The sequence below is a fragment of the Enoplosus armatus genome, chromosome 4 (assembly GCF_043641665.1).
Source record: "Enoplosus armatus isolate fEnoArm2 chromosome 4, fEnoArm2.hap1, whole genome shotgun sequence".
NCBI lineage: Eukaryota > Metazoa > Chordata > Actinopteri > Centrarchiformes > Enoplosidae > Enoplosus > Enoplosus armatus.
In genome coordinates this window covers 16,852,244-16,860,842 of record NC_092183.1, presented here as the reverse complement: position 1 = coordinate 16,860,842, position 8,599 = coordinate 16,852,244, and the positions used below count along the sequence as shown (strand labels likewise).

Sequence of the window (8,599 nt, the reverse complement as noted above, 5' to 3'; positions counted from 1 at the left end):
AGGCAAACAGTGTATTCAGAATGATGTGTCTCACTTTAAGGCAGTGCAGGATTGTGAACCAGTAACTGTAGGCTGCACTTGCGCTTTTCTTATAGAAACCAGGAGCGCACAGAGACACCAGATTCCCCCCAGATGGTTCTAAAGTAAGCCCGAACATGTTGACATTTGCTTCCAGGAAAATGCTTGAGAATGAGACATCGTTGCCTATTTCTTTTTTTAATAGTACAGTCACCATCACACAACTTCATCAACCGACCCTTCTGCAAAAAGCTGCATCATGGAGTAAGCAAATTGAAGGCAACAACCAATAAAATTCAAGAAACAATGAAAATTTTCAAGACGAAACAAACAAAATGTATTTGAAATGATATATTAAAAGTGCTTTTGATTTTCATGTCTCTCCTCTTTGACTGATGATCGACTCCACACGCACTCATGGCCCGGGGAAAGGCGCCCCAGACGTCCTCTCAGTAAAAATGTCCTGGAGGTCAGTTTGCTGCTGTTGCAGGTCCATCGTATCAATTGGGAAAAAAGTTCAACCATCAGTGGTGATATTGTCATAGCGATTAGACTGTTTCTTATTTGTCTAAATTTCTTTATTTTTCTGTTTTTAAATTCTCACTTCAATTTTAATTCTTGGAGAACATAGCTTCGACAACATATATCGCACTCATTATAAGAAGCAAAAGGTTATATCAAAAAATTATTAGTATAGAATCACAGAAACCCTGGTTTAGAACCAGAAAAAATACAAAACAGAGAGGTACATAGACACAGGACAATTCTTATAATTGCTTGGAAACATTATTTTCCCGCTAAGTCTTGATTCTTTTTTTCTTACTGCGCATATGATGTTTTTCATTTTATTTGTATTTTTTACAAAAAAAGGAAAATAAAGACTAGTATTTTACAAAATGAAGAGTATTGTTCTTGAAGATGAGGGTGGATTTACACAGGTGTAAAGTCCAGTTCCAATATTTTTCTGTACATAATGTATTCCATATCAGTCCCAGAAGACAGAAAAAAAGTAATGTCTTCCAAGTTTTCTCAGAAAAGGTCCTATATATAGTCTTCTTGAAGGAGGATGGGGTGAGGGGTGCTGAATTTTGGTCCTTTTTTTCCTCTCTTTTTTCCACTTTCATATAAGGATCATTGGATGGACATGTAAGGCCAGTTGAAGCTGCTCCCGGATAATAGCATATCCCTGATGAGGGTTTCAATAGGAGTTTTACCTACCAAGCGGACGAAGAACAGCTGCTCGATTACCGACGATGAGACGGTGCGCAGAGAGGGCAGCCGCAGCAGGAGCTTCCCAAAGCGGCTGGGCTGGTTCGGGTACTGGCTCCTCACGTACTCCTCCAGGGCGCACTGGGATTTCTCCTGTAGGCTCTCGATGTGAGCAGCGTCCGACAGGCCGCAAGCGTCTGAGAAACACACACCAAAAACACTGCGATTAGGCTCGTCACGTCTCCAAAACCCCAAGGTACCTACATCATGTTGTGGGAAAGTCCCTCAATCTGATATTATTTTGCTGTTCGACGTCAACGTGTCGAGGAACAAGTGAAACAATGACTGTTGGCTAAAAATACATTATTCAAATATTACATTGTTAAAACATCTCAGATCAGAGCTCTCAGGTCAACCTGCTGGCAGAGCAGCACACAAATCTTAGTGATATTAAATACGCATATTACTTTTTCATTATTTATTTGAAGTGTGTAGAACTCAAATTACATTGCTGACAATTCGCTTAATATTTTTCTGTACAGATTATGAACGTGGTCATTTTTAGCCTCAAGTGGGCTTTGTTTTGGCAAGTGCACACCTTGCCATACCCAATTCATGTCCTGCAAAATCACTCTGCTTATCATTCAACATCAGCCCTTACGTGTTATTGACAAAGTGGAATGAACAAACACACTGCCCAAACATGCTACATCACACTGAGCGAGTGGGACTGTCATACAGAATAAACAAGGGGCTTGCTGCTGCTAGTGGAGGATGCACGACTCGGTGGAGGATATCTCTGCCTGCTCTTACAGCAATCAACAAGAATATGGAGCTAAATGTCATGGAAACAGTGTTGTGAGCGTGCAGAGGAAGGAGTGATGGGGCAATGGAGCAAAGGCGAAAGGTAGGCTGTAGGCCTAAAGGTCGCTGCTCTTGATGTCTGGACTCAGGGGATTCAAGTATAAGGAAACATAAACGGCTCTGATGAATCTGAAATTACACTGGATGTAATGTGACCTAATTACTCTGCAGTAAGCTGTTAAGTCATTTCGCCGCTCTTCTCTCCATAGACCACTCTTGGCCTGTTTTTTGATGGAGCCTATAGGACAGGCCGCTGGAAGCAATCACATTTATTAGAGGAGGTGAAGTCAATAGTCACGCAGAAGCGACATAAAATGTCAGAAAAGCAGCCTGTGCAACAACGCAGGCGAGACGCGTGTTGTGGTGCACACTGGTGGGTTATGCAGCCCTGTGCAGCCACGCTTCAGTATAGAAGCGTATAAGCCTTGTTCGTGTCGTGCGCTGTTTCAGCCTGTTGTAAAGGGAACTGTTTTCCACACACAAAACCAAGCATGCATGTTCTGTACTGCTTATAAACTGCTGCAAACGCAGGCAGCATAACCGCTGGCATATATGGTCCCACATGGAGCCTAGGCTGCCCCTAAAAGATTCCCTATTGTGCTTTTGTAGAAACTGCACAAGAAAGACAGCTTTAGTGTTTTCAAGCACTAATACATTAAACGTCGGACAGAGGCTTTTAAGCCTATTCTGATTTCTCAGTGCTATAACTCACTATGGCCAGACACAATAACCTTATGAACCCGGGGGCAACGCTGAGATCTCGGGGTGATTTACTGTGACCTTAGTCCGGCCGGTCAGAGCCCCATGTATGCAAATCCCTTTGGATTAACGCTGAGTGTCCCCTTTTAAAATCTACAGCAATCAATACGGCCGAACTGAATTACATTTTGGAAATGTCTTGTAAATATGTAATACTCGGAATGAATGTTGCAGTGCAGCGATATAGGGAGTCCAAAGCCCTGCAGAAATAGGCTGCAGTTGAATGTATGCGTCAAGAGAAAGCTGGTCAAAGACATCCCATAGTTCTCCATTAGGCCTGACTGCAACCCTGCACCCCACTACCTCTCAACAGACTGAGACAAGGGAGCAGATAGCTTCCAGATTCGCAAACGACTATTTCTGTAGGTTAGCGAAGACACACACACTGCAGAGTGCACATGTGGATAAGGAGTTAATGTAAGACAATGATCCTGAACTGTGGTGAAATAGTTTAGCCTGGCCACCATTATTTATGCATCAAATACTGACAAGGCTGGTGTTATTAAAGGCAAACAATCCACGCAGGTCTTGGCAAAGTGCCACATGACTTGTTATAGCCACCACTAGTTGTAACTAAATGATCTGTTGGAAAACATGGAGGATGTTAATGTGTGTATGAAGTTTCTCTGGATAATCTGGGGTGAATTAGTGGAACGCCGTGCAACAGGAAAATATGTTCAAATATGTCAGTGCTCATGGTAAAGCGAATCCAACAGGATGTCACATTACTTAAGTACGGTAACTGAGGCGAAACACGCATTTATTTGTGTTAAAACATATATTTACCTCAGTGTGTCTTCAAAATGTAGCGTGTCAAATTAACCTAGTTGCCAAACCCCAAGACTGAAAAGTAGTTATTATGGCTCCTGAAACTAGAAATATGAAAAAAAAAGAGTCATCTAACTGAAGGAAAACCTATGTGGTAATGTCGTATTCGCAAAAAAAAAAAGGAAAATTGAATGTTGAAGGTGGTTTAGAAGTTTGGAATATAATCTCTGAGTTCCTATTCATGTTGGTGAGCACTCAAAGTTAAAGTTTGGATCATTTACATTCTGATTATACACAGCTTATTGTTCCTTTATACACACTGTAGGACATGTTCATATGGAATGGGAGAATCTATCAACAATTGTATGTAATATATAAATAATATAATATAATATTTAAAACTGTCAGGGTGATGTATTGTACACCCCTGTGACGTTCAGTAAATAATAAACAATAATTATTGAAATATGCTAGAAGTGTAACCACTCAATATAAAATGGAGTTACGACGCTTTCTAAGGATATTGAAAGTGGGAATTATTTCAATATAAATGTAAATTTGTAAACTACAGTAAAACTGAATATTTTATCACAAACGTGTCCAATTATAGGATATTTACAGCCATGTTACAGAATTTTGGAATGCGCCAAATATGAGACAATGAGGTCGAAACTTTGAGGCAAGTTCAGAAGTAGTTTGGGGCCTGTAAGCGAGTTTAGACTTTCCTTTTCCTTCCCATCATTACGAGACTCCTTGACATAACAGGCCTAATGGCACCAAGCGTACACAACCGACTCCAAAATAGCCTCTAAATTACGCACCGAGAGCAAATGAGGACCTTTAGGACCTTGCCCTAGTCAGCCATCAATTAAGCTATCAACAATGTAGGTTACTTTTGAAAATTTCTGCTGATTACTTTTCAAAGCAACAGAAACTATCCTCAGTAACTGAGAAAATTGATTGGTCAGCTGAGATAAATATACAAACAATCTGTACAGCAGTGCTGCCCTGTGTCCCACAGAAGCGATGCACTGACATGTGAGTCAACTTCCATCAGCTTTTTTGATCTCAGTCTGCTAAGGATTATTTCCTGCCCCCCCCCCAAGACATGTGTTTGTGCACGCAAAACAAGGATAAAAGCATGCACCAACACTCATAAATGCATCAGCTGTCATATATCACCCAGTGATGGACTATTTCATCTTTACGCTCTATTGTTTGACACCTGTTCCAAAAAGTATGTACGCGAACCTACACTCTCCGTCTCGGCTCAAACTCAACAATTATAAAAAAATGTACATATATGAGATTGTCATCTATGTCCATTTTTTTTTAAAAAACGGCACTGAGCTGAGTGTTGCAGTAAAAAAACTTGATGCGCTCACTCAGTCTGGATTTGTTTACACGTCTTATGCTGCGGCTACAACTGACATGGGAATGCATGTAAGTAGATATGTAGCAAGCTGCTGACAAAATAGCTGTTCCATCGGCAACACAAACATCTCGTAAACTCAGATTTGTGACCAGCCTATACTTGACAGCCATATTCTCGACGCCACAGTGTTTCGCCCTACGAGCCTCGCTCCCTGTAACATTACTGCAACTAGGCCTCAGTTGATTCTAGACATGTTCCTATGTGACATGTTGGACACCCACCTGATGTAAAGAGCACGATGGCCTTGAGGCAGCTGTACTCTGCCGAGTCTACGTGCAGGGTCTTAAGCTTCTCCACTTGCTCCTGGAAGATCCGGATGTGATCCATGAAAGCCACGACGCGGTCCGCGGACATCGGGGAGGCGTGGAGGCCCGCCGCGGCGAGCAGAGGGGCCACATGCAGTGGCATGGAGCACTGGGCCGCGTTAAGCACAAACAACTCGCTCCACGTCAGCCTGAGAAGGGACACCTGGTCGGTGATCTGCAGGTCAGGAAAGAAAGGGATGTTTCTCGCCCACTCCACGGCGCTGAAGAGCAAACGAGCCGCCAGCTCGCAGATGTTCTCGATGCCCATGATATTGTTGGGCTGCATGCACTGGCTCCCGTACCGGGACGTCGGGTAGGGCTCGGCCCGCAGCAATAACGAGATGTATCCGGACAGATAGCAATGGCCGTTCAGAGGGTCCCCGTTCGTCAGCGCGTACTGGCCTGGGTTGGGCTGAGTTGGAGGCATTCGTCCTCGCTGAACCGCTGACAAAAAGAAAGAGAAAAAGAGGAAATGTGCATCCAGGACTGATAAACATTGTTCATGAGTATTACCACCGTCAAGCAAGCTACAGCTACCCTGTTTCTTCTCAGTGAAACGGCATGCACTGAAATCAAAATTCAGCACGCTTTTCAAAACATATTGACGAGTGTATGCTGTTTGTAAGACTGTAATATTCCAGAGATTATTCTATCGACTGCATAAACATCTCATCAGAACAGATGTGCTGTATCCCTCAACCTTCACACTGTTTGCGTTTGTATTTAGGGATGAACGCTACATGGGCTCTATGCAAAATGAAAATACACTTTTATACAGCAAACACACATTTTCTGTCCTCCAAAAGTACATTTCACAAATGTGCTATTATGAGCATTTCAAGGCGTAATTGCATAGTGCATGCAGCAGCCTACTTGTATTACTTGACCATTATATTTATGTGGGTTTTTGTTTAGATTAACAATTATTAATTGTGGCCAAATATACTACAAATGTGATTGATAATTACTGTTATATTCAATCACATTTACACATTTTACCCACACCAAAAGGTCAGCTGGGAATAAAAGGATTTCAGCTATTGTTTAACATCAAAAATAAAATATTAATGTAACTCAGTGGGCATTATACGTGGGCTTGCAGTGTGCACTGCAAATAGTCGATTTAAAATGAGGGATGTTTGCATGAATTGGAATATAACACTTGACATGGAGAGGAAAGTTACACGGCCTGTAATGCACCAGGCAAAACAATGAGCCATGAACAACTTCAGCGGCATTATTCAGTGTGTCTGAGCTGTCTAGTCAGCATAAGGAGCTCGAGAGAGAGACGTGGGCTTGTAGTGTGTTCATTTTACATTCACACACACAGCCTACGAACCCTACTGTACAATTATAAATTAGTAAGCTGCATAGAAGGGACTATTAGCCTTGCACACTGCACACACACACACACACACACACACACACGCAGACAGACAGACAGACAGACAGACATACAGGCACACACACACACACACACACACACACACACATACATACACACAGCCCCTCTTCTGCTCTAAAACCTATACGTAAAATGGGCCTGTTGGACCGAATGTCTTTGCTCGATAATAGTACAATTTAGTCTGCGAGAAAAACAAAATAAACGGGTCAGCGAGACGAGCCGCTTTGTTCAGGCGACCTGCATTCACAAGCATAGCTGCTGTGGCTGCATTGGCCTTTTACCCCTCTCTCACATAGGCATTCATGCAAACATCCCTAAAAAACATGGATGGAGACTGCAGTATGCCCAGACATATAGCCTGTGACATTAATGCAACATGGCAGCCCTGTTCGTCTGCTATAGCCTACTAAGGATGAGTAATCATGAGTGGGCTTTAAAATAAATATTCACCTTCCCGCCGCATTCCCACTTTTAAACACTTCTTCAGCCGGCAGTATTGGCACTGATTTCGGTGGTGCTGGTCGATGGGACAGTTCCTGTTGGCACGACATGAGTATGTTAAGTTCCTCCGTACACTCCTCTTGAAGAAACTTTTGCATCCCTCGCAGGTGAACTGGCCGTAGTGTTTGCCGCTCGATTTGTCTCCGCAAACCACACATTCAATATGCTGACTCTGTCCAGAATTTTGAGTCCCCTTGTCCCCAGCGGTCCCCGGTGTGGACGGGGGTCCCGGCTGGCTGGGGGTCTGCGGAGTGTGCGGCGCCGCCGACGCCGCCTGCTGCTGCTCCCTCGCCGGCTGCGCTGCTGGGTTGGGGCCGCTCGGAGGTCCTCCGGCCACGTCTTCCTGCGGATCTCGCCAAACGCTAACTACCATTGCCATATCTCGGCCCCTGAAAGTGCTATAAAGCGAAATGATCGCCGGTGTTTATGAAGCGTAGAGCGGAAAAAATGAGATCTCAAAAGACGGGGCAGTGCAAAGTCAAATCGGAGAACGCAATCTCATATGGGGTAAGAAGGGGAGTACAACGCGATCAATACATTCAAAATACAGGAGGCGATTGAATAGGCACCCGATCAGGATATGCAAGTATCGGGAGGCCAGTTCCAAGGTAAATTGCAGTCAGCCATTCAGGAATCCCTAATCTTGTAGGAAAGCCCGAGTCCAGACGTAACAAATTGCAGTTTGATATAAAATAGCCACAAAGGAAAGGCAGGAGCGATTCACATGGACGCAGGAGCGAGTAAAAAAAAAAACCTTTTGCTGGAAAGACACGCGATCCAAAGTGCTGCGGAGATAAATTCCTTTCTCTTTTCTTCCCCTTGCTCCTTTACACTCCCGTCTTCGCCGTATAGGAGAGGAGGAAAAACTGAAGAGCTGGATTTTTACATCTATATTCTTAAATAAACCTCATCATCTCGCCCAGCAGCGAAAGAAAACCGCGTCGCCGAATGAAGTGCCCATGTATAGTTTCACCTCTCTCCAGCAGGAGGAATGGAGATACGAAGAGAAAAGATAAAAAAGAAGACCAACACCAACAACTAATAGAATATGCAAGAAGAAGGAGAGACCCAAAAATGAATGCGCTTAAACGAGAGGACCAGCAGAGCAATGTTTCCGAAACGGGGGATCTGCGCGAATGTCTGTATATAGTGAACTTTGACACTACTATTGAAACTGACACGTTTCTATGGAGATCGCTGCGCCTTATATGGTGCTCATGTCAAGGAGCCAAGAGAGGGGCTGCTGGAGACTGATAATCAAAGGCGACTGACTGGCCAGAGCCCTGCATAGAGGAGGAGGAGAGGAGGAGAGGGGGGAGATAGGGAGAGAGAGAA

At 43.7% G+C, this 8,599-nt stretch overlaps 1 protein-coding gene across 1 annotated transcript; it reads right to left on the bottom strand.

Annotated features, from left to right (window-relative positions):
- Positions 1–802: 802 nt before the first annotated feature.
- Positions 803–7,643, bottom strand: nr2f1a (nuclear receptor subfamily 2, group F, member 1a). Its single transcript, XM_070903886.1, has 3 exons — positions 7,214–7,643; positions 5,275–5,802; positions 803–1,424 (listed from the first exon to the last, which is right to left on the bottom strand). The coding sequence occupies exons 1-3, from the start codon at positions 7,641–7,643 to the stop codon at positions 1,150–1,152; spliced, it is 1,233 nt and encodes a 410-aa protein (XP_070759987.1). The 3' UTR covers positions 803–1,149.
- Between the last annotated feature and the right edge of the window lie 956 nt (positions 7,644–8,599).

What these genes read in the sequence shown, in the direction of transcription:
- nr2f1a (XM_070903886.1), bottom strand. Translation starts at nt 7,643, where the DNA reads ATGGCAATGGTAGTTAGCGTTTGGCGAGATCCGCAGGAAGACGTGGCC. An exon ending in AGTGGGAATGCGGCGGGAAG is followed by an intron (nt 5,803 to 7,213) that starts GTGAATATTTAT and finishes TCTTTTTGTCAG; the next exon opens with CGGTTCAGCGAGGACGAATG. An exon ending in CATCGTGCTCTTTACATCAG is followed by an intron (nt 1,425 to 5,274) that starts GTGGGTGTCCAA and finishes TGTGTTTCTCAG; the next exon opens with ACGCTTGCGGCCTGTCGGAC.